We start from the raw sequence: 27178 nt of genomic DNA, 5'->3' as shown, positions 1-27178 counted from the left end.
CCCTTAGCTCTTCTCCATTCCTATATTCCTGTTCACCAAGTTGACGATCTCACCCCTACACTAAACCCTGAACTACGATCATTTCCAGCCAAGCAATTTCTGCTGCAGGCGTTTAAGGCATAACCTTGAGAACGTAAATATAACAAGACAAAATATTATCATTCACGACATCAAGTCCCAGATTCATTACTTGAGTGTTTACTGATCATTTTCAAAATGTTCTGGCTACGAATCAAGCATCATTTTCCATAAGCTATTTTCTAATGAAGAACTTCAGAAATACAAAATGGTATGAAAGGATTATGATAAACACCTATGTTTCAACAGCCAGCTAAAAAGTAAATTATTACACACATAGGTGAAGTGAACCAGGTACCCAGCCCTGATTTTATTGTTTGTTCCCCTGAAGGAGTTATAACCATTCTGCTGAATTTAATATTTATCATTCAAGGGCATTTTTTCAGAATTTTACTACCGATGTCTACATTGTAATACTAATTCCAGAATTGTTTTTCATACTGTAACATGATATAAATGGTATCATACTGTATATGTCATCCATAATTTTTTATTTTTGCCCAACATTATATTCCTGGGATTTATTTTGGTTGATAAGTATGGTTATAGTTTCACTGTATGCAGTATAACTACCTTGTTTGAAACTGATACATTTTAAGTATCAACTTCCCTACTGACAAAATTGAGAGTTATTTTTTAGAACAGTTTTAGGTTCAGAGAGCAAAACGGAGAAGGCACAGTTTCCATATTACCCCCCAACACACACAGCCGTCCCTGACCAGAGTAGTACACTTGTTACAATCAGGGAACCTACACTGAAACATTAGATTATCACCCAAAGCCCACAGTCTGCACATTAGAGTTGACTCTTGATGCTGTACATTCTATGGGTTTTGACAAATGTACAATGATTTGTATCCACCATTATGGTGTCACACAGAACAGTTTTGTTAGGGAACTGTTGACCAAAACTGCCCGCCTCGGCCAGCACAATGATACCCACTTACATGAGTTGTCTCACAACGGCAGGTCCCAATGAGAAACATGGTGCTGCCACCGAAAACTAATTGGAAGAATTCAGGAGGGGCCAAAAGGAGGGAGGAGACGCCAGCCCATAATATGTCCTGCCAACCTCCTAGAATCCTTTGCTCTGGAATCCACGTTGGCTGAGAGATGCGTGCATCACCAGGAAAGACCCTGAGTCAGACCAAATATGGACCAAGCAAGAGCACTGGCCAGAAACAACCCGGAAACTCACCCTATTCCCAGAAAACCTGAGACTGTGAGCCACGTGGCAGAGCAGTTCTCCTGGGTTCCTTTACCCTCCTGCTCTCTGCCCAGGTGCCCCTTTCCAACAAAGTCTTTTGCTTTGTCAGCATGTGTGTCTCCTCAGACACATTTCTGAGTGTTAGACAAGAGCCCACTCTCGGGCCCTGGAAGGGGTCCCCCTTCCTGTAACAGTTTCCCTGCCCTAAAAATCCTCTGTGCTCCACCTATGCATCCCACCCTTCCCATAACGCCTGGCAAACACTGATCTTTTTACTGTCTCCATAGTTTTGCCTTTTCCAGAGTGTCGTATAGTTGGAATCCTACAGTAGGCAGCCCTTTCAGATTAGCTTTATCCTTTACGGAAAATAGTAAATTACTAATGAAAGTGCATGGTACCAATTCCATTGTCAATCGGTGTTAAGATTAAGCATCATTACGGTCACAAATACGAATATTTGGTAACATGAAAAACATTAAATTAACTTCCTTGAAGCAGGAAGACTATGTCTGTGCATTCTTTGGAAGATACAGTAATATTAAAAAAAAAAGCCAAATGGGGCTTCCCTGGTGGCGCAGTGGTTGAGAGATCGCCTGCCGATGCAGGGGACACAGGTTCGTGCCCCGGTCCGGGAAGATCCCACATGCCGCGGAGCGGCTGGGCCCGTGAGCCATGGCGGCAGAGCCTGTGCATCCGAAGCCTGTGCTCTGCAACGGGAGAGGCCACAACAGTGAGACGCCCGCGTACCGCAAAAAAAAAAAAAAAAAAAAAATGTACTATGCACTTGAGATATAAGATGAATGAGATGTTGCCTCTGCCTGTAGGTGTTTTCCTGGTAATTATTTCATAATAGTTTCAAAATGTAAAGGGTCATGTGGTTTTGCAGCAAGAGGTACAGTAGAAGGAATTCACTATGCCTGAATGAGAGAGAGAGGGAGGGAGGAGAGGGGAGAGGAGAGGTGGATAGGAAGAGAAAGGAGGAGGGAGGGAAGGAAAGAGAAAGGAAGGGAGGATAAAAGAAAGAAGTATCTTTTCAGGGAGGAGGGGATGGAAATAAATGCAGGAGGGCTTCACAAAGGAAGGCAAATTTGACAGCTGCCTAAAGGATGAACAGGCTTCCTTTAGGTAAAGAATTACTCAAGGATGTTCCAGGGAGAAAGAGAACAGAGCATATTCAAAGGCAAGCTGTCTTCCAGCAAACTCAATCAGGCTGGACTGATTACACCTCCGGGGAAGTTTATGTGTGTCTAAATGTACAGATCAGTACGAAATGACAAAGATTCGCTCTTTGACCAAACTCTCCCCAGGCGCCTCTAAATCCTCTTTTCAACTAGGTCTCAACCTTGGCCTATAAAAACCAAAGACTCTCAACAAAGATGATTTTGTCCATCCCTGCCCCCCCGCCAAACTCACATTAAGAGATAAGCACGAACATAGTTTCTAATGGCTCAAGGCCACAACCCTAGTGTGACTCTAGCCCCCGATGAAAGGGCCTCCATGAGAAAGCTCAAGGCCACAGCCAACACCTGACAACAGGCCCCACCAACCTCTCTTAGAGCATTTACTAAAAGGCCTTCCTCTGTCCCTTTCCTATACACTAATATCTCCTACAACTCAAGGGTGTCTTCCTCAAGTACCTGAAAGCTACTCCTTTGAAATGTCATCATCAGGAAGGATGGCACCCCTGTCTCCCAGTCTCCCCAGGAGAACAGAATCCGAACTTCAATACTTGCCAGCTAGCAGACACAGTTGGCCTAATCAATATTTATGTCGACCAACCCTTTGCAATCTTTCCCTTCCCTGACCCTACTGAGTCCCCATGTGCCCCCCTCCCTATTCTCTCATTCTCCTCTTAAAATACCCAGTAAAGTCTGTACGAATTGACATTGAGTTCAGTTCGTGCTGGGCTCTCTTCTCTACTGCAATAGTATATTACTGATTACAATCTGTCCTGACCATTTTAACTAGTGTCTGGCTTTGCTCATCTTTAGTAGTAACAGAGGATGAAATAACACAATCCACCATTCTAAAGCATTCAGTAGCTCTCCTTATCTTTCAAATATAGTTGTGCTGGTTGCATGGCATTTGAAGCCCTGCCCCAAACCCAGAAGAACACTTGGGAATTCCCAGTCACTGACAAATGCCTCTTCTTCTCCGTCCTCTGTCCTTGTCCTCCTTCTGATATGCATCCTTCCACATCACACTCTATTTATCTACATTTATATTATACTCATTTATTCTTTCATTCATTCATATGTCAAACACATTCATTAACTTATTAATTACCATCTGTCAAGGAGTCCCACTCAAATGCCACGCCTCTACATTCCTACAACTTCACTATTAGCTCCACCCAGAGTATTCTTTCCCAACTAGAGAACAGGGTGAGCACATGTAACCTGCAGGCAGAACATTTTTCTTCTATAATATCTTTGATTATTGCTCCTATAGTATTTGTTCTAGCTTCTCCTTTAGGAATATAATATTTTCCACATGTTATATGAGGGAGAGACACTCTATAGTCCATGGGCCAAATCTGGTCCACTGTTTCTGTACAGCCCATGAACTAAGACTGCCTTTAACCTTTTTAATGGTTAAAAAAATCACAAGAAGTAATATTTTATAAACATAAAAATCATAAGAAATTCAAATTTCAGTGTCTATAAATACAGGTGTTTTTTGTGACACAGCCATGCTCATTTGTTTACATACTGCCTATGGCTGTTTTCATGCCACGATGTTCCAAGAACTGAGTACTTCTAACAAAAAGAAAAAAAAACATTTGATTCACAAAGCAGAAAGTATTTATAGAAAAAAGTGTGCCAACCCCTGTATTAGGTAACAATTTGCTGCAGTGTATTCACTCCAGTGATGGTTAAATCATACACTCAGATCCAGAAAAAAAGATGGTGTGCAAGACCTTTTTTTTTTTTGTAAACAGGCATTCTCGCTCAATACAGCTCTGATCTTCTGACTTAGCAGCTTCTCCTTCCCGAGCCTATACTTCCACAATCCTGTTCCTGTCTCCGCATATGCCTTTACTACTTTGAGAGGACTAACGCTTCCAAAATGCACTGGGTCATCGCCAGCTTCCTGCCTACCAATGCCCATGCCATTTGGTGGGAATCTGAGTTGAGGGACAGAGGGGTAGAGGGTACAGAGAACTGCTTGTTCACACTATGCTTGTTAGCACAGCCTGTGGGTCAGAGGCAGAGAGGTTCGATGGACTGAGTGCCTGCCAATCTTTCCTTAGTGTTTGAGGTAAACCTGTGTGTATCAGAGGTGAATTCCAGGTAGGTTTTTCTCCAACTGGTTCCATGTACCTTATAATTAGTGGGTATGTCTCCCAGATTTTAGATTCAATTGTTTTTCAGTCTAAGATTTCAGCGTTTTCTTAAGTTTTCATTTCATTTTGAGACACACTGACCAGAAGCTCATCTTTGACTACAATGAGAATTTCTTTAAAATCTTTAAAATATTCCAAGAATGAGTCTTTAGCTCCTAAGACAATTTATTGATGCTGTTATTATTCAAGTATTCCATAAAATGCTTCCTCCTTTGGGGATTTCAATTATGTCATCATTTTATCCTTTCAAGTCACCACCCTTTCCTAGTAAGCAGCATCAATATGTGTTTCAAACACTGAAGAATTATTTCCACACAACTTATAAATTATAATTTAACAAACAGTTCCATTCTGGCCAATAGAATGATCTGCCAAAAATTGTTAGACATTTTCTTATAACTTTTCTGTTTTATCAGAACTTTAAGTAAGCAATCATTTATTCCTTATAGACTAGATAGTCATACATTATTAGGGTACTTCCTTTCTGCCACACCTACCACGTACTTTGTTTTCCTCTTAACGTATTGGGGAAAAAATAATTATATAACTAAAACACAAGGATTCTGAGAAACAAACAATGCTATTAATAATTTATGTTCTTTCCCAAACACATTGGTCTTTTACCTCCCTTTTGCCCAAAATTCTGTGAAAGTCACAATGAATAAATAGAACAAAATGGCAATAATGTTAATATTTATTTTCCTATAATTATGTTTTATTACCTCAATTAATTTTTATGAAAAACAGAGAAAGCATCTGATATTTAAAATGTTTTATAAACTTGATTTTTAAAGTGAATCTTTCTTACATCATCCAGCATTTATCTTATACTGACATTTTTATTATTCAAAAATTCTCACTTGAATAAGAGCAGCAGTTCATCTGGAATATCACAACTATTATGCATCATTAATATACTAATGCATTATTTATGATGGTGAATAATATCCTGAAATGAGAAGTCACTGAAGATAAAAGATTGCTCTATCATGTTCCATTATGGGAAGATATACTTTTAATTAAAGTGATGCCATAGGAATTGGAAGAAAGAGTTCTTGATATTGTTCTACCTAAAAGGCTCAACTTCCTTTTTGGAGGCCTAATAAAAATCAATAGTATTGTTTTATAGGTACGGGTAGTATGGACCAGTCTTAGAAATATAGAATCATTGGAGTGTTGGGCTGAAACAAATCTTAAAGATCCTCTTACTATATCCGTCCTGAGTCCACAGAAAGAGTAGTACCAGAAAATTATATGTGTAGCAATAAGATCATTAAACAAGAATCCTATTTTTTTTAACGAATTTTCTTTTTTGAGGGACCACTCCATTACTATTGATAAATGATTGGCCTAAGACAATCATTGGTCCCCTTTTGAACTTAATGTAAACTTGAGTTTGTATCTGTGTAGGTATGTATGTGTGCAGAAGCATCATTCCATATATGTGTATCTTTCAGTGTACATTCTAACTGGTCTGCATATATGAAGGCTGTTGGTACACTGATTTTATAACTCACTGTTCTATAGATGTCTCTCATAAGTCCATTTTTGGTAGTTTTTCCACTGACTCATTTAGTAGCCTTAGACATATAATCAGATCATATGCAACTAGAGATGCTTTACCTCTTCACATCCAAACTTAAGTCTCTATGTCTAATAACACTGGCTTGTCCCTCCAACACACATGCACAGCAGAGATACTGAACGTCCATCTTTAACTTATGTCCAATTCAAGCAACTAGCATATAGGGATATAGGTATACATATAGCTGATTCACGTTGTTGTACAGCAGAAACTAATACAACATTGTAAAGCAATTATACTCCAATAAAACACACAGATGGACCTAGAGATGATCATACTAAATGAAGTATGTCAGACAGAGAAAGACAAATATCATATGATGTCACTTATATGTGGAATAAAAAAATTATACAAATAAACGTATCTTCAAAACAGAAACAGACTCACAGACACAGAAAACAAACTTATGGTTACCAAAGGCGAAAGGGTGGGGGATGGATAAATTAGGAATTTGGAATTAACAGATACATGCTGGGGCTTCCCTGGTGGCGCAGTGGTTAAGAATCCGCCTTAAGTGACTCAGCCCATGTGCCACAACTACTGAGCCTGTGCTCTAGAGCCCGCGAGCCACAACTACTGAAGCCCACACGCCTAGAGCCCATGCTCCACAACGAGAAGCCACCGCAATGAGAAGCCCACGCACCGCGACGAAGAGTAGCCCCCACTCGCAGCAACTAGAGAAAGCCCAGTGCAGCAACGAAGACCCAACGCAGCCAAAAATAAATAAATAAAATGAATTTATTTTAAAAAAAAAAACAGATATAGATACATACTACTATATTTTAAATTGGTAAAAAACAAGGGCCTACTATATAGCATAGAGAACTACATTCACTATCTTATAATAACCTGTAATGGAAAAGAATCTGAAAAAGAATATGTATATACATATTCACACACATATATACGTACATATATATAGGAGGTATAACAGAATCATTTTGCTGTACACCTGAAACATTGTAAATCAACTATACTTCAGTTAAAACGTAAAAGGAATTAATGTTTACTCCAGATAAATTTCACCATGTTAACTATTTTAAAGTGTGTAATTCAGTGACATTCAGCACATTCACAATGTTGTGCGACCATCACCACTAACTAGCTACAAAAAATTTTCATCATCCCGAAAGGAACTCATGGACCCATTAAGCAATCACCCTCCGTTAAACCCCTGGCAACCGCTAATCCGCTTTATGTCTCTATGGATTTGCCTAAGCTGGATATTTCATATAAATAAAAACCATACAATATGTGAAAATAAACAAACAAACCACTAGTGTTCCACCCCCGGTAAATAAGGTGCTGACTTTTGAACTGAAGAGTGCAAGTGTGTGTGTGTGTGCGTATGTGCGTTTGTAAAATAAATGTTAAGGAGCTATCCATCGATTCTTATTTTATTATTTTTTGAAACATAGATAGATTTTAAATTTGTCAAGAGACTTTTCCCTACCTTCAGGGATGTCTAAAGAATTTTTCTCCTTAGCTCTACTAATATGAAGAATTATTCTAACGGATTTTTTGGTATTGAGCCCCTCTTGGATTCCTGGAATAAACCCCACTTGGTCATGAGGTATGTTTTAATGCAACATTGTTTTCTGTTAAAACATATTTTATTTTGGAATTGTGTATCAATATTCCTAAGTAAAATTGTTCTATAATTTTCCAAAATAATTTTTTAAGATTTTGGAATCCATGTTATACTTATTCAATGAAACAAATTTGGAGGTTTTCCTTCTTTTCCTATCTTTGGAATAACTTAAGCTTCATAGTTAAGTAGGGGTTTATTTGACCCTGGTACAATTCTTGTCAGAAAATTCTTTTATTGCTTTATTTTATGACAATTAGTCTGTTTAGACTTTCTGGAGTATACTTAATTTTTCTACAGAATGATTCATTTCATGAAGATTTCCAAATCTACCTGCATATAATTGAGCAAATGGTCCCTTAGGATTTAATTTACTGTGCTGTGACTCTTTTCCCTTTTGTACCTTTATGTAACTTCTAATACACAAGAATATTTGTACTTTCTCCCTTTTTCTTAGTTTGTTGAATTTTTTTCAAAGAACCAATTTTTAAATTAACTCATCAATTTCCTTTTTATCTTTATTAATTCTATCCTGTTGCTTTCTTTTGTTTACTTTGTTATTCTTCTAGTTTTTTATCTGCTTGTTTAATCCATTTATGTTCTTTTTAATTTTTATTAATACATGCATTTAATGCTAAAAATTTTCTCCTGATAACTTCCTTAGATATGCCCACATATTCTAAAACATCATGTATTCATTTTCATGACGTTTAAGAAATTCTTCCATTTTACTTGACACTTCTCCTTTGACCTAACATTTACTTAATAGTGTGCTTTGTAAATTTCAGATAGAAATAGTTTCTTAATAGTTTATGGCCTTTGTATGCAAAGTCAGGTTGGCTAGAATCTTTGACACATATTTTCTTTCCCTAAGTTTCTTAATATGTTACTCCATTTTCATTTGGCATAAAGCGTTGGTCTTAAAAATAAGTTATCATGACAATCTGACTTTCCTTCCTTTAAAAGTGACTTGGTCTTTTTGCCTGGATTCAAAAGGTTTTTTTTCTTTACCTTTAAACTCCAATAGCTTTACTGTGATTATCTGTCTGGGCCAACTAAGAAGGTGGTTTTCTATATAGGCACTATGCATTTTCAATGTGTGGTTTCAGGCAAGTGTTCTCGAGCTTTGGTTTTCTTCCCAGGGTCATTTATTATAAGTGCATTCTCTTATACCTAACATTTTCTGTTGTCCTTTTTATTTCAATGCATTATTTTATACCATATTTAGGTTCACAGCAAATTTGAATGGAAAACACAAAGATTTTCCCATCACTCTCTGCCCACAGACGTGCTAAATAAGCCTCTGCCATTATTAACATCCCTCACCAGCTGGTACATTTGTTATAAGAAATGAACCTTCATTGACATATCTAATCAGCCAAAGTCCACAGTTTTCACTCTTGGTTCTGTACATTCTATGGATTTTAACCAGTGTATAATGGCATGTATCCATCATGAGAATATCATACGGAAGAGTTTCACTGCCCTAAAAATCCTCTTATTCATCCCTCCTCCCTAACGCCTGGCAACCACTGATCTTTTTACTGTCTTCATAGTTTTGACTTTTCCAGAATGTTATATAGGTGGAATCCTACAGTATGCAGCCTTTTGGGATTGGCTTCTTTTACTCAATAATATGCATTTAAGTTTCTTCCGTGTCTTTTCATGGGTTGATAGCTTATTTCTTTTGAGTACTGAGTCATATTCCACTATCTATATGTAACAGTTTATTTATCCATTCACCTACTGAAGGACATGCTGGTTGCTTCCAAGTTTTGACAATTATGAATAAAGCTGCTATAAACAACCACGTGCAACTTTTTGTGTGAACATTTAAAAAACTTTAACTCCTTTGGGTAAATACCCAGGAGCATGACGGCTGGATCATATGGTCAGAGTATGTTTAGTTTTGTAAGAAGCCTCCGAACTGTCTTCCAAAGTGGCTGAACTATTACGCATTCCCACCAACGACGAGTAAGAATTTCTGTTGCTTCACAACCTTTTCAGCATCTGGTATTGTCAATGTTCTGGATGTTGGTCACTAACAGGCACAGTGGAATCTCATTGTTTTGTTGTTGTTGTTGTTTTTTAAGGTTTCAATATTTTATTCAAGTTTGATTTTAAGTGATGTTAATGACAGCATTTGAAGGGGAGGAACTAATTCCACACAAAACGAAAGACTCTAAAATGTACCCATTAAACTCCTAAAAAATAAACTGAGTGGCGAAAATACAAGAGAAGTTCAATTTAGATGCTGAGTGTTGTCGCCATGCGATTACAGTCACAGAGGCTCTTCCCAGCTTGCAGCTGGAGCTCTTAGAAGCTATTTCATACTCTGGTGCAAGGGCCAAAAAACACAACATGAGAAAAAACACAATTAAGTCCTGAATTATTGGCTTCATCACATCCACCTTCTCCACCCCATAATGGCACAGAAGAAACAGCTACCACTCCCTGCAGACTACTTTTGGTGTAAAAGAGGTGATGGATTGGGGTGGGAAAAGTCCCTGCCTTAAAAAGTCCCTTTCAGATGAGTTTGTATACACCATCAAAGAGCCTCTCCTCAACCAGGGTAGGAGACCAAGGTTCCGTTCTCAGGAAATCACAATTTCATTCATTTACTTAATACGAATTTACGAATTACAAAGTGCCTGCAAACTACCAACATCCACTTGCAGCCGTTTCTAGGTAAAAAGAGAAACCTGACATCTCTAGAGGGGCCAGCAAGCTCCCCCTCAAGTCTACAGCTGAAAGGACCTGCTATGAAATTGGGTTTCTTCTGTACCTCTGAAAGGGTAACACCCTGAAGCTGGATCACCTTTAACCTGGAAGTCTAACATGATATTTAGCGATACCTGCATCCCAGACAAACAACATTAAAAGGTACACTAAATTCTGAAGGTAGCTATGCTGCAAAGTAGTTTAAACTTAAACGACTGTACAGTATTCATTTATGCTTGGAACTCCAGCCCTAGACCAAGCCTGTGGCCACCAGCACTGACATTCCTGCCATCCAGCAGAACTGACAGTGTCAGTTTGATACCTGGCTTTAGGGTCTGAGTATATTCTAACCCTATCGGGCTGGAGTTGTTCACTTTAGCCGAGAAGCAGGCGTCAGGGTCGATCTGGTACTTGGCTGCTATTCCAAAGCGAGTGTTACTGTTTCCCGCTGTCCAGGCCAGATTAACAGCAGTCTCCAACTTCTTGTTCACCTTCTGATAAATGGAGCCGCCAAACTCCGTCCCATCATTTACATTAGTGTGAAGCTGGAATTCAGATTCATCGGTCTTGTAGCCAACCGCAAAGTTGCTCTGGATCACTCGAGACTTTGTGGTCTCAAAATTCATCTGGTAGTCAGCCAGCCAGCCAGCCCTCATAACCCAGCACGAGAGCACCCGGTGGAAGGCCCGGCAATGTCGAAATCCACGTCACAGCCCAGGTTGATAATGTTCCCGCTTGTACCCTGTCTTGATTTTAGCATTTTTTTTCCCCAGTGTTTGGTGAGAAGGATGAATCGAAGGTCAGCGTCAGGCCACGTGCAAGCTGATCTTCCACAGTAATCTCCGTGCCTAGTGTGCTGTCAGTGTTCCATTTCTCCGTAAACGTGAGACCATATTCGGTCCACGGGTAACTTGGTTTCCAGACTGCCCGTCACTCCGGTGGTCTCAGTGTTGGCTGAACTTGAGCTTGTAAATTCCAGTCCATGCTCAGATTTTGTTTGCAAATCAAGTTTTATTAAGCCAAATGCACAGCCTTGGTGATGACATCCCCGGCAGATCTGCCAAGATCAGCCTACGTGGGAGGCACAGGCATCTTCTGCTCAGAAGCAGTGGCTGTGGGCTCCGCAGCGGCTACGGCGGGGGCTGCGGCATGAGGAACAGAGCGAGCGGCGGGGCAGAGGGCCTATCTCACTGTTTTAATTTGCACTTCTCTAATGACGTAAGACGTGGAACAACTTTTCATGTGCTTATTTGTGATCTATATACAGGTATCCCCTGCTTTTCAAAAGTCTATTTTAATGCCAGTTTGCTTTTAGGGAAGATCTACATTAGCACCTGTTTGCTAATCAAAAGAAATCAGAAGAGGATTTTTGCTTTTACGAACAAAGGCAAGAAGCAGAAACAGCGTTCAGCTTTCGTCCTGCAGCAAGCCATTACAGATCCAGCCCACACTATCAGCAACAAGAGCGGCACCAAAGAGCATGACGGCTGGGTCATACGGTCAGAGTATGCTTAGTTTCATAAGAAGCCTCCAAACTGTCGTCACGCAGTCCTTCCTCAGAAGCTACACTCGGCATCTCGGCATCAGGCAGCCACAGCTTTGACTGTGTCTGTGAGCATCTGTGCTTTTATCTCAGTTTAATTTGTGCGTCTGTTAGCAAGATGTGTCCTAAGGTAACTGCTTGTTTGCTTTAAGCCATTTTGCCATATGAAAAGTTTCATAGGGATGCTCTACTTTCAGATGGCAGGGGAAACCTGTTATCTCCTTAAATGAGGTGTCTTAAGGCCTCTGGCCCATTTTTTAAAGTCAGGTTGTTTCCTTATTTCTGAGTTTTAAGAGTTCTTTCTATATTTTGGGATGGGCCTTTTCCAAGTATTTTCTCTCAGTCTGAGACTTACCTTCTCATTCTTTTCACACTGTCTTTCTCAGAGCAGAAGTTTTTAATTTTAATGAAGTCCAGCTTATCCATTCTTTCACAGATCATGCCTTTGCTGTTGTAATTAAAAACTCATCAACACACCCTAGATCATCTAGGTTTTTCTAACTACGTTATCTTCTGGGATTTTATAGTTTTGCATTTTACGTTTAAGTCTGTGATGCATTTTGAATTAATTTTTGTCAAGGGTGTAAGGTCTGTGTCTAGATTCATTTGTTTGCATGGGGCGGGGGGGGCCAGTGGTTCCAGCACCATTTGTTAAAAAGACTATCTGGGCTCCATTGGACTGCCTTTGCTCCTTTGTCAAAGAACACCTGACTTTGTGGGTCTATTTCTGGGCTCTCGATTCTGTTCCATTGATCTACTGGTCCAATCTCTTACCATTATCACATTGTCTTGATTACGGTAGATTTACAGCAAGACTTTAAGTTGGATAGTGTCAGTTCCCCAACTTTGTTCTTCTCCGTCAACACTGTTGGCTATTCTGGTTATTTTTCCCTCTCCAACTAAACTTTAGAATAAGCTTGTCAATATTCACAGAATAACTTGCTGGAATTTTTACAGGGATTGCACTGAATCTGTAGATCAAGTCAGGAAGAACTGACATTTTGACAGTATTGAATCTTCCTATCCATGAACACAAAATACCTATTTAATTTTTCTTAGATATCTTTCAAAGTTTTGTAGTTTTTCTCATAGAGATATTATAATATTTTATTAGATTTATACCTAAGTATTCCATTTTGGCATGTTAATATAAATGGTACTGTGTTTTTAATTTCAAATTCCACTTGTTTATTGTCAGTATAGTGGGAAGCAATTGACTTTTGTATACTAAATTTGTATCTTGCAATAACTGCTTATTAATTTTAGGAGTTTTTGGTTGATTCTTTCAGATTTTCTACATAGATTTATAACGTCATCTATGAACAAAGACAGTTTTATTTCTCTCTTTCCCATCTGTAGGCCTTTTATTTCCTTTTCTTGTCTCAATGCATTAGCTAGGACTTCCAGTACAATGTTGGAAAGTGATGAGAGGGTATGTTCTTGGCTTTTTCCTGATCTTTGCGAGAAAGCTTCAAGATTCTCACCATTCAGTATATTAGCTGTAGGTTTTCTGTAGATAATCTTTATCAAGTTGAGAAAGTAAACTAAGACTACATGGGAACTAAGAGTTTTGTGGGGTTTTTTTATCATGAATGCATGTTATTTTTTCCAACACAATTTCTGTATCTATTAATATGATCATGTGATTTTTCTTTTTCTGTTGATGTGATGGATACATTAATTGATTTTTGAATGTTGAACTAGACTTGTATACCTCGAATAAATCCTATGTGGTCAAGGTGTATAATTCTTCTTATACATTATTGCATTCTATTTACTAATATTTTCTTGAGGATTTTTATATCTACGTATAAAGAGATATTGTCTGTAGTTTTTTTTTCTTGTAATGTCATTATCATATTTTGATATAAGGGTAACGGTTTCATAAATGAGTTAGGAAGTATTCTTTCTGTATCAATCATCTGAAAAAGATTATAAAGAATTGGTATAGTGTCTTCCTTAAGAATAATAAGTGAGGGAATTCCCCGGTGGTGCAGTGGTTAAGAATCCACCTGCCAATGCAGGGGATACGGGTTCGAGCCCTGGTCCAGGAAGATCCCACATGCCATGGACCAACTAAGCCCACGTGCCCCAACTACTGAGCCTGTACTCTAAAACCCGTGAGCCACAACTACTGAGCCCTCATGCCACAACTACTGAAGCCTACGCACCTAGAGCCCATGCTCTGCAACGAGAAGCCACTGCAATGAGAAGCCCGCGTGCTGCAACAAAGAGTAGCCCCCCGCTCGCGGCAACTAGAGAAAGCCCACACACAGCAACGAAGACCCAACACAGCCATAAATGAAAGAAAAAGGAAGGAAGGAAGGAAGGAAAGAAGGAAGGGAGAAAAAAATAATAAGTGAATAATCCATTGGGCCTGGTGCTTTCTGTTGGGAAAATTATTAAATGAATACATATATATATTTAAATACAGTATTGCTATTACTACTTTCAGCAATCTGTTAGGTCAATTAAGAATAAGAAAAAAAATTTTATTTTAACCACTCATTCTCTGAGGCTCTTCCTTCCTTGCTAAAGATTAGAGTTCTTGACCTATATATTTTCCTTATTACTGCAAAACTTCTTTTAACATTTCTTGCAAAGCAGGTCTACTGGCAAAAAATATCCTGAATGTTTGTTTGTCTGAGAAAGTCTTTCTTCTTCACTTCTGAAGGGTAATTTTGCAGGATATTGAATTCTGGGTTGGTATCGAGTTTTTTTTTTCCTCTCAACACTAAATATTTCACTCCAGTTTCTTCTTGTTTCCAGTGGTGTTTTGAGACGTTGGATATACTTCTTATCTTTGCTCCTCCACTGGTAAGTTTTTTCCCTCTGGCTTCCCTCTGGACTTTTCAATTTTCTGTACCTTGAAAATGATACGCCTATGTGTAGGGGTTTTTTGCATTTATTCTGCTTGGTGTTCTCTGAACTTCCTGGATCGGTGGTTAAGTGTCTGACATTACTTTGCAGAAATTATCAGTCTTTACTGTTTCGAATATTTCTTCTATTCCTTTCATCATGATTCTAGAGAACTTCTGTAGGTGTCCTACAGCTCTTAGATACTCAATTCTGTTATGGTTTTTCTTTCAGTCATTTTTCTCTTTGCTTTTCACTTTTGCAGGCTGCTTTTGAGATACTCTCAAGCTCAGAAACTGTTTGCTCAGCGACGTCCCATTTACTAATAAGCCCATCAAAGGCACTCTTAATTTGTTACAGTGTCTTTGATCTCCAGCATTTCTTTTTCCTTCCTTCCTAGAATTTCCACCTCTCTGCTTACATTGCCCATCTGTTCTTACAGGCAGTCTACCTTATCCATTGGAACCTTTAGCATATTAATCATGGTTGTTTTAAATTCCTGGTTTGCAGTTGAAAGTCTGGTGGGCCTGGATTACCTATAGATACTATTCTGCTCCTTCTTCTCTGTGACATATAAAATTACATCTACATACATAATGGAAAAATGTAAATAATTATATAGATAAATGTAAATTAATTACTCCACTTATACAGTATACATAAATTATACATGATTATTTATAAATTATACACAATTATATATAAATTATATATGATTATATATAATTACATATAACTATATATGTATTTATATATATAGTTATATAAGAGAGACAAATAAGGAGCAGAATTATGTCTACAGGCAACAAAAGCACACCAGATAAACAGGTAAAAATTGAGATGAGCTTCCTTGAACGCTTGGGAAAGGAGGGTGGGTCAGCATAGCTTTTGTAGCTTCAGGGTCCTGCAGCAACTTGTTCTGCTGTTTTCATCTAGTGTTCAAAACCAGGCTTTTTGATTATGAGATCTATTGGCTGTTTCCCTGCCCCACTTTCACCTGGTCCTTCTCTATCCTTTGCCCCTATCCACCCTGCTCAATCTGAACTGGATTCCCAACAATTTCCCTCAGAGCAGGGCTTTGTCAAGAAAAGAGCCTTATTTGGTTAGTTTCACAAGTCCATAAGCCAAGATTGCTCTAGAAACATCCATCCTTATCATAGTTCCTTTGTTCCTTCCTAGTTTTAGCTTCTAGTTTCACACTGGCCCACCATGTTTTCTAGTGAGTACCTGTTACCAGTTTTCAGAGACAGCAGAAACCATGTCACCTCCCCTACACTTCCTCCCCTACACTTACTGACACCAGAGGTGGGGATAACTTGTCACCTAGTTTGCTTTAGATATTATATTGTCTGTGGGTTTCAGGTTTTGCCATCGTCATAGGTCTGTTTTTATGTGGAGATTCAAGGAGATTAAAAACTATGCCTAATAACTTCTCATTTCTCCATAAACTTTTTAATAATAACAAGATGGGTATCTCTGAAAATGACTAGGTCCAAAGAACAAAAGCCCAACTTTTCAATTCTAAAATATAGAAACAAAAATGTCATTCATATAAGGAGTGTGCAGTAAATATCCATAATTATGAATTATGAATAACTATTTAAACATATCATCAGATTTAATGCTTCCATTTTCTGCAAGAAAATCTATGCTGGAATTACGAAACATTCTCTTTCAGGCACAGATCAGCCTGAATAAATATCCTAGGAAAATGAAACAGTCTTCTGAAAAAGTAACTCTTGCATTTGATTAGAAGGTTCTGTGCTTAAGGTTTTTCTGGGATCATTTCCAGGAATATGTATATAATTTACAGTGACTGACTACTCAATGCCAACAATAATTCTGTTCTCCCAACCTTTATAATAAATGCAGGAGACACCAATTTGAGAGGTAAAAAAAAAAAAAGGCCATCTCTCACTTTCTACCAATGAATGTCAAATCCAGATATATCTGCATGAAACACATCTGCACCCAGGCTTAGATAGTTTAAACATCAACTGAAATCCACAGTTTTGACTCTTTGCTATTACAGAAAATTAAAAGTCTATTTTATAAAATAAATTGCCCTAAGACTAGTGGTTGCCTTTCAAATTTAATAATCCATTAAATCTTATGAATCACTCACTAGTGCTTCATGCTAAAAAAATAAGAAAATAAATGAGCTATACCCAGGTCCTCAGGGAATTTAGAAGCTGGTGTATGGTACCTGGGAGTATACATACTTACATATTCAGGGAGAGAAGATGTTGTGGATGTTACACAGAATTAAGCCCAACTAACAATATAATAGAAATATAAATAAATCACTTAAGAAAAACAGAGAGAAAAACAGCCCAGAGGAGGGACTATTTGAGATAGGCTTTGAAGGACAAGCAGTATTTCACCAGCAGAAAACGTAAAGGAAGGATATACAAGTCAGGGAAAACAAAGTAAAACGGAGATATGAAAAAAAACTGACACAGTAGGGAATCATCAAGTAATCTGAGTAGGGGAAAGAAAAGAGTATTTATGTTGTAAGAACTTTAAAAAAAGTTCAGATTGGTTTACTGTACTTCAGTTACTATTTTATTCTATGCTTGATAAACAATTTCAGTATCTCATCTTAAATACAAATTTTCAGATAAACCGAAAAAGAATAACAGAGCACGACAACAACAAAAATGGTTGAAATGGTCAGTTCACTATGTCAACAGTCACAGCTAGATAGCCAAGTATCCCTGCGAAGAATTAACCAGTTTATTTTTTTTCCAAAAATTTTTTTCAGTTTTTTTTGAGATATAATTGACATGCATCACTGTGTAAGCTTTTACTGAAGTATAGTTGATTTACAATATTATATTAGTTTCAGGTATACTAACATGGAGTATACTAGAGTGTTCCACGTATGTTCACTTCTAGGATTTTATGGTTTAAGGTCTGACATTTAGGTCTTTAATCCATTTTGAGCTTATTTTGTATACAGTGTGAGGAAATGTTCTACTCTCATTCTTTTATAGGTAGCTGTCCAGTATTCCCAGCACCATTCACTAAAGAGACTGTTTTTTCTCCACTGTATATTCTTGCCTCATTTGTCATAGATTAATTGACTGTAGGTGCCTGGGTTTATTTATTTCTGGGCTCTCTATGCTGCTCCATTGATCTATGTGTCTCTGTTTACTGTTTTGATTACTGTAGCTTTGTAGTATAGTCTGAGGTCAAAGAGCATGACACCTCCAGCTTTGTTCTTTTTCTTCAAAATTGCTTTGGCAATTCAGGTCTTTTTGAGTTCCACATACATTTTAGGATTATTTGCTCTAGCTCTGTGAAAATTTTATGGGTATTTTGATAGGGATTGAATTAAATCTGTAGATTGCTTTGGGTAGCAGACATTTTACGAATATTATTTCTTCCAATCCATAAATGGAATATCTTTCCATTTCTTTGTACCATCTTCAATTTCCTTCAACAGTGTTTTATAGTTTTCATAGTATAGGTCTTTCACTGCCTTAGTTAAGTTTATTCCTGGGTATTTTATTCTTTTTGATGCAATTTTAAACAGGATTGTTTCTTGTTTCTTCTTTCTGAGAGTCCATTGTTAATATATAGTAAGTGGGGTTGGAGTGTTTGCTGGGCTCAGGCTGTGGCGTGCACTGGGGCAGTCACAGGCAGCCATCTCAGCAGTTTTCAATCTGCCCTCTCCACCCTGCTTCGGGAGCAAGCCAGCACAAGCACACTGCTCACAGGCAAAATTCAGGCTTCCGTAGCCCTCTTTTGAGTCCCACCAGCCCTCCCACCAGCCAAAGGGGCTCATTTTCCCTGTGTCAGACCCCAGGGCTGGGGCATCTAATATGTGACAGGAACAGCTGACTCCCCAGGGCAAATCTCCACCCGTGTATCTCTCTTTTCCTCTGAGTCCCCTCCCAAAGGCACAAGGTCCCAACCTGATCACTTCTCTTCCCTTCCTACCCGATTCCGTGAGGATCTTTCCTATAGCCTTGGCTGTACAGGAGTCTTTCTGCCAGTCTCCAATTAGTTTTCAGTGAGAACTGTTGCACATGTAGATGTATTTTTGATGTGTTTGTGGGGAGAGGTGAGCTCCACCTCCTCCTACTCCTCCATCTTGATCTATTTCAAGATTAACCAGTTTAAATGAATGCCTAGCCTATTTCAGTGCCTTGACTGCTACATGACATACCTAACTAGAGCATGAGGAGAGTTCATTTTTAGTACTGGAAACCAGCTCTTACATTAAAGGACCAAGAGAACCATAGCCAGTACAGTGAAAAATAAAAACCCAGCTAACTAACTGGGCTGCCTCGTTCTAGGCACGACAAAATTCCAGAAACCACAGGGAAAATACTAAATATTAAAATTCTTAATAAGTTCTTTTTAAGAAGAATATTTTTCACAACTGATACCTATTGTGGTAATTTTCACAAAGAGAATGCTCAATAACACTTGTCAAATTAAAACTAAATCTAGGCAGGGCTATAAAATGCATAATGTTTTGTCACTCACCATTACAATATTAATAATGTGACTTGGCGTTAAATTACTATAATAAATAAATCATATGTATACATTGCTCAATGTTATTCCACAGAGTAATGAAAGGGGTACTGTGATATAAAGGGAAGAATCAGGGACTCGAAGCCAAAAGACCGAGGTGCTAAGTGTGAAAAGCTATTGACGACACTTGTTTTGAGTCACAGGAAGCCTTTGGCCTAGTACCTGCCCTCTACTAGCCCCCATGTCCTCATGTGTACAGTGACTATAACAGCAATAACCATGCACACATTCTCCTATTGTGACAATTACATGAAATCATGCAGGTCAAAGGACTCTGTAAACTAAAAAGTGCTACACAAAACATTATTAAATTGACTGTTTTCTGGTTGATTTTCTACCCCCAGAAACATCTTCATTTCCTCTCTTTCCTTTATTCTACACAGTCATCTATCAGCACATCCTCTAAATCCTGCAAGTCTATTCTCAACCCCCCCAAGTTTCCCACCACCATTGCTTCTCATCTGAAGACCCAGCAGCTGCCCTGCAGACTTCCGCAGGCACCTTCCACCTGCTCTCACTGCTTCTAATCTTACTCTTCCAAAAGCTTCTAATCTCTCACCAGAACCCAACCATGCTGGCAACTTGATCTTGGACTTCTATCTTCCAAAACTGTGAGCAATAAATTTCTGTTGTTTAAGCCAAAAAAAAAAAAAAAAACCACAAAAGCCTCTAATCCACAGAAGAGCTAAATCAAATATTTACTTAAATATTAAATCAAATTGCATTGCTCACCTGATCCAATGGCCTCCCTTTATATTAGGAAGGAACCTCAATTGCTAACCAAGGGCTGACAGGCCCTTCACCTCTCCTCACCAGTGGCCCCATTCGTGGTACTAGAGCTGCAGTGGCTTACCTGTTTTTCCTTAAACACTCTGCAAGCACATTCCTAACGAGGGGCCCTTGCATTGCCTGGTTCTTTCCAGAATGGTCAAGAACTTAGTACTTCTCCCTCCCTCACTTCATTCTGCTCAAATATCACTGCCTCAGAAAGGCCTTCCCTAAACACCCTTTGTGAAAGGGTGAGTCCCTGCCTTATCGCTCTCCACCCTGTTACTACTCTGCTTTTCCTCACAGCCCTTATCGGTTCTGAAATTATATCACTTATTTACATTGTTAACTTTTCCCCTACTATATATAAACAGCATGGGGCAAGGACTTTGGCTATTCCTGTTAACAATCGCATCTGAGTTATTTGCAAAGAGTAGGGGCTCAACTGAAACTTTGCTTAATGAATAGGGAAAAGACTGTTCAATTTCCTTTAGTTTCTGTTCCATAGAAAAGAGCAGAGTGCCCATAAATTAACTTCAATGCCCCTATTAAAACCCCAACATTTGAGTAGCCTGAAAAGGCTTTATCCCACCTTGGAATTCGAAGTGGACTCCAAGAAGCAAAGTCTGTTGCCAAACCCTTCTGCGGCCAAACACAGTTTCTGCTGTTCTTTGTGGATGGTTGCAGTACACTGCAGAACCACTTCATCATCCTGCAGAGGGGAGGAGAAGAGAAAAAAGTGAGATCTGGCATTACTTAGTCTAAATCAGATCCACAAGGTTATTATTTAATGCTTTTTAAAATCAGAGAAAATAGGGACTTCCCTGGTGGCTCAGTGGTTAAGGATCCACCTGCCAATGCAGAGGACACGGGTTCAATCCCTGGTCCAGGAAGATCCCTCATGCCACGAAACAACTAAGCCGATGAGCCACAACTACTGAGCCTTCACTCTAGAGCCCGCGAGCCACAACTACCGAGCCCACATGCCACAACTACCGAAGCCAGCACGCCTAGAGCCCGTGCTCCACAACAAGAGAAGCCACCACAATGAGAAGCCCGCACACCGCAAGGAAGGGTAGCCCCCGCTCGCCGCAACTAGAGAAAGCCCACGCGCAGCAACGAAGACCCAATGCAGCCAAAAATAAATAAATAAATAAAATTTAAAAAAATTATTTTAAAAATTTTTTAAAATAAAATCAGAGAAAAATAAATATATGAACAACTGTCCCCCAAAAAGCCAAAGAATCAATTCCTAGTGTACTTTTATTTGCAAAAAAAGATAACTGGGTAGGGGGAGGCAGGAGAAGTTATTGCTATTCAAGGCAATCAACAGCTTTTTTTTTTTACTGCCATTACTGATCCCCAAAGGCAACCTGCATGGAGAAAAGTAAAATACAGGATTTCCATGTTAGCGCTCTTACACACTGCTTTAAATCATCAAAACTATCAAAAAATGGTCTGACATATTCCTAGGACATCAAGTATTATCAAGAATGGAACAGATTCTACTAGCAAGCACACACACATCGTTCCAAAACGGACACAGGAAAACAGGTCAATAACAGAGCTTCTGGGTTCAAATCAACGTGAAAAGTCATCTTAGTTCAACCACACACTGGCAACTTGATCATCTTTGAAATGATCCTGGATTGCTTAGAAATATACAGAGAGGTGATCTGCTAGTTCAGTCCTCTGCAATCCAGCACTTGGTTTCCAATCAGTTGCAGGGTTACAGGAAAAACTGTACAAGGGAAAGATGATCCATGCGATGACTCAGTACAGGCAGCATGAACACGACAAGATGCACGGGCTTTAGAATTAGCAATAGTTGGGTTCTTACCCCAGTTCTGCCGTCTACAAAATGAGGAGGGAAGTGAGATCAACTAACTTACACAGTGACTGACATACAAAAGGCCCTAAATCAACAAGAAAGGCAAGATATCATTATTTAACAGATTCTAAGTGGCAAATGCCTAAAAAGTCTAGCCATTTATATTTTGACATTTCAACCTCAAAGAAACAGGATACTTAACAGAGAAAAAAAAAAACAAATATACTCATCAACCCTTTTAATTAGAATCAAAGCGAAAAAGGAATATGAGTACATGCTAGAAGATGCTCACCAGGGTAGAATAGTAGAGTGGAGGTGATAAGATACAGCAAATATTCAAAAGCAGAAAACAAGCCTTTTTGGTTAACCTAAAGAATATGCTATATCAACTGGAAAAGTGCAGCTGTAATTTAATAAAAACCCTTATCATGCTATAAATTTGCTTTATTTCCTACGCGGTAGCAGCAATACCTAATAGCTGGCTCATAGTACCGGTCACAGCCAAGCCCAATCTCTTAATAATTAGCTCCCAACTCTCCCCACAGTGCTCAGTGATTTCCAGTGAGCATTCAATTGTTACATTTTAAAAGTCAACTGCTAAAAAAAAAGCACTATTTTCATATAATGAGTACACCTGAATATTAATTCATGTTCAGCATGGCTATAATAAAAATAATGAAATACCTCTGTTGCTTATATAATCTGCAAGATCAAAGATACATCATGTTTTCCAAATAGGTGGTATAGTAACAAAGAACTGAATTGTCCTGATGTGCTCAATGCCTTCCCAAACCGCCACAGTCTTTTGCTATCTTGTCTCACCCTATGGAACTAACTCTAGCGAGTAAACTACACTCTTGGGTAAGATAGGTTCCTTTGGATACTGGAGGCTATCTAAACACAGTTAGTAAATAATTACTGTAATGTACTAATTAAAGACGTTTTAGGAATGAGAATAAGAAAATACAGCAAGGTATAAGGCAGGTGAGAATAACAGTGCTACCCAGTAAGCCCGAAAGAAGAGAAGGTGTACCATATTTACCAAAAGTATAGTGTATGCCAGTCCTGGCATTAATTTATTTAATCCTCACAATATCCCAGTAATATACAGATTATCCACAGATATACACATGAGGAAAATAAGGTTCAAAGTAACTTGTTACTCACAGAGGGCTGAACATACTTATTTCTAAGAATTGGTCATTAGACCTAACTTATTTGAATGTGAAAGTCCTCAACCCCACACTGCTTCCAGAGGCTCAGTTGATTTTTTAAGACACTTGTTTTCTAGAGAAGTACTTCTCAGTCTTTAACATGCATCCTTTCACCTGTAGGTCTTGCTAAAATACAAGGTCTTGGGTAGATTTTGCATTTCTAACAAGTGCTCAAGTACGAGGGGGATTCAGAATGGGTCCCAGAAAGGATATGGATCCCAGAAAAGATGTGAGAAGTCTTTTATAAGAGTTTGGAGGCAGTCACTAACAGATGTATATTAAAATAAGTCTGTGGACTTTGGACAGAACCAGAAATGAGAGCACATTTCTGGAGATGCTCATTAATATGTGATACAAACCAACTATATAAGGGAAAGGAACCAACAATGTACTGAACTACTCTATTAAATTAATAAAACCAACTCACTTGTGCAGTTTCCTTACAATTTAGTGCCTAGGCATCGTGTGATGAAGCACCTGGCCACGAAGCGACACCGAGTTCAGGGAGCTCTGCCACGCCACTAACAAGAGCGCCATGACTACAGCTTTCAACTATGATCCAACTTTGATGGATTCTAGCCTGACACACTTATAAGGCTTTTTCCAGTTTATCTGGGAGCTGTTTCTATTTTACATTCCAGTAAATGAAGAGTTCCTTTTTGACTGAAAGTGAAATATACTGAGCACTGATGGACCAAACACCAATTCGCAAACACCCGCCTATTAATTAACCCATCATTCATCTCAAAGCACAATGTTTTCTCCAGAACCACTGTGGTTGGAGAGCCTACTGACTATGCATTTTAAAAATTCTTGGGCTTCCCTGGTGGCGCAGTGGTTGAGAGTCCGCATGCCGATGTGGGGGACACAGGTTTGTGCCCCGGTCCGGGAGGATCCCACATGCCGCGGAGCGGCTGGGCCCGTGAGCCATGGCCGCTGAGCCTGCGCTCCGCAATGGGAGAGGCCAGAACAGTGAGAGGCCCGCGTATCGCAAAAAAAATGTTCACCATCTGTATTGTGTCCAATGCTGTCTGTCTGCAACGGGAGAGACCACAACAGTGAGAGGCCCGCGTACCACAAAAAAAATAAATAAATAAAGTCCACCATCTGTATTGTATCCAATGCTATCTGTCAAGCAGGTCAGATTAAACTCCATGGAAACCAGGTGCCCAATGAAAATAAACGTTTTACTTAAAACCCAAGGGAATCATACCACTGTTCAATTTAGACCACTGCTCCATAAATATACATTGGATAGAATTCCTTTTGTTAAATGCTCCTGTATTTTTCCTATGATCTTACAGTTCTTCAGCACAGAGATCAATTATTTATGGGGGGAAAGCCCGCACTACAATACTGCATTCCAGGCAATTTTGTGAGGCGTAAATAAGACATGATTTCTCTAACAAAGGCTGCCACGTCTGCTGTAACAGTACAAAATGGAAAATAATTATCAAATAACACCACCAACAGCTCCTTTCAAACATTCATTCATCACTGAAATATTTTCTGAGGACATAATATGTTCTAGGAAATGTTCTAAGCCCTTGAGATGATTTACGAAATAAATCAAAGATCCCTGAACTTATTAGGCTTACATTCTAGCAGGGAACAGAGACAACAAACAAAAAGACAATAAGTTCGTAAATTATGTTAAAGGTGAAAAGTCTATGTTAAAAAAAAAATTGGAACAGGGTAAGGGGCTCATAGTGCTGCTGTGGTGGGGAAGATTGAAATTATGAATAAAATTAACGGGTTTCATTGAGACAAAGACTTGAAGCAGGGAAGGGGCATTAGCTATGTGAGTATCTGCAGAATGGGCAGTCCAGGCAGAAGCAAAGGCCAGTGAAAGCCTCTCAGGCAGAAGAGTATCTGGCACGTTCAAGAAACAGGGAGGATGTCAGCGAAGCTGGAGTGGATTAACCCAGGGGGAAGAGGATGGTGGGAGACGAAGTCAGAGACAACAGAGCCTGATCAAGACAGGCCCTGAGCCCAGCCTAAAAGCCAAAAGCCTTTGGCTTTTACTGAGGGACAGGGAGTCTATGCCATAAATAAATGAAGAGTTAAGTACTATTATTATGCTTTTGAGTATTAACAGATGAGAAGAGGCATTGTGAGAGTAAATCCCTATTACCCAGCAAAGTGGTTGAACAGGATTCAAATCTGGGTCCACCTGACTCTATAACCTAGACCCCTAACCTCTGTGCTGTACTACCTCCTACAATGATATAAAATCACTGCACTAACAGTCTGGCTAGAAATCTACCCAGAAACTAACCCTAGTATAATCCCCTGGTTTCCATTCATCAAATACGTTTTAGCGATGTGGCTATAGGTAGAGTGAATAAAGTTACTATATGCAGATTTAACTGTGTTAAAAACAAAACCAAATGAAAAACAAAATCACATGAAAAACAAACTTACATAAAATAACAAGGAAACTTCTTTGAATCGAGGAGCAGCAGGCAATGGTGAGGTGAGAAAAAGGTTGTCTATCATTAGTAGGTAATTAAAATTTAGTCAATGATTAAATTTTCGACTGAGAAATGGCTGTCCAAGGTAGTGCTACTTACTGCATTTTTAGGAAAGGAGACAGAAAGGCAAAGCAGAAGACAGAGATCAATACAGACAGAAGAGGAGGAAGGGACCTTTTTAACTTCCGTTTCAGAGATAGAAAAATACCTATTTTTCTGGGCTATTGTAGAAAGAATGAATGTATTAACATCTGCCATATCCTTCGGAACTCATGAAAATACTTGATAACATTAAGTTGTTGGCTCTGAACTCAGCAGAGCATCTTCCTCTTCAATTAACTGCTTTTCCACTTTTCTTATTACCCTAAAACCTAGGAAATAGGAGCGGTGGTGAACCAGGATGGCAGAGGATGCCCCCAGGGCAGGCAAAGGAGGTGGCACTCTCTACAGGGAGCTTCCAAACTGAAATGAAGCCCACAAAAAGCTGGCCTGATTTTCAGTATCACCATGTACAGGCGATTCTAAACTCTGTCAGAAAATACAGTTCCACCCACCTGGCTGCCTGCCGCCTCTTCACATAGACCACATATCCGAGCTGCTAAAGCACCAGCAGAAAGCTACGCACACGCATGCACACACACGCGCACACACACACACACATATACAGCAACTGGTATATTAAACAGCACAAATAATTTATAGATGAAGATACAATCCTGTAATCTGATCCCAACTACTGAAGAACGGACGTAGATCAGGACTGATGCACCCATAAGACCACATGAGGAAGCCATTTCAGCATTACGACATGTTGTATCCCATCTACTCTCTTGTGAAATTTTATTTCAAAATGCGTGAAAAAACTTTGAAACTGCCCTCATGAATATCACCCAAGACAGTGATGGCGAACTATATTTCTTAGTAGAAAGTAAGGAAGAAGTAAAAAAGTTTCCCAGAGACCACTAGGTAAAGGAAATTTCTTTGTTCTTAGGTTTTATTTTTTAATTTCTCTTTTAAAGATTTTTTTGATGTGGACTATTTTTAAAGTCTTTATTGAACTTGTTACAATATTGCTTCAGTTTTATGTTTTGGTTTTCTGGCTTCGAGACATGTGGGATCTTAGCTCCCTGATCAGGGATCGAACCCACACCCCCCTGCACTGGAAGGTGAAGTCTTAACCATTGGACCACCAGGGAAGTCCCTGCTCTTAGGTTTTAAATCCTTGAAAATAAGTACATTTCTGAAATATTTTAAATAACTTTTAAGTTAGAATTTTAAAAGATACAGGAAAATAAAGAGCCTAAAATAGCTTGGACAACATATGAGGTCATAATCATAAAAATAGAAGCAGTTACAAAAATTAAGCATTTAAGTTGACCTTTGTCATAAGAGAATTGACATGCAAGTGAAAAATCAGAT

The 27178-nt window shown here is 38.9% G+C and overlaps 1 protein-coding gene and 1 pseudogene across 1 annotated transcript in view; both read right to left on the bottom strand.

Moving 5' to 3' along the window:
- Window positions 1-23822, bottom strand: part of RYR2 (ryanodine receptor 2) — a 509874-nt gene extending 486052 nt beyond the window's left edge. Inside the window, exons 1-2 of the mRNA XM_027091861.1 lie at window positions 23763-23822; window positions 20833-20952 (exon numbers count right to left, since the gene is read on the bottom strand). Coding sequence (XP_026947662.1) covers window positions 20833-20952; window positions 23763-23822 — 180 coding nt within the window. The remainder of the gene's footprint in view (window positions 1-20832; window positions 20953-23762) is intronic.
- On the bottom strand, window positions 10756-11617 carry LOC113612176 (voltage-dependent anion-selective channel protein 1 pseudogene; annotated as a pseudogene).
- Window positions 23823-27178: the final 3356 nt, after the last annotated feature.

This window comes from Aethalodelphis obliquidens, unplaced genomic scaffold, assembly GCF_003676395.1.
Source record: "Aethalodelphis obliquidens isolate GAN/ISIS:26980383/991018 unplaced genomic scaffold, ASM367639v1 scaffold73, whole genome shotgun sequence".
Taxonomy (NCBI): Eukaryota; Metazoa; Chordata; class Mammalia; order Artiodactyla; family Delphinidae; genus Aethalodelphis; species Aethalodelphis obliquidens.
The sequence above is the reverse complement of the archived record's forward strand: the minus strand, read 5'-3'. Positions and strand labels throughout refer to the sequence as shown.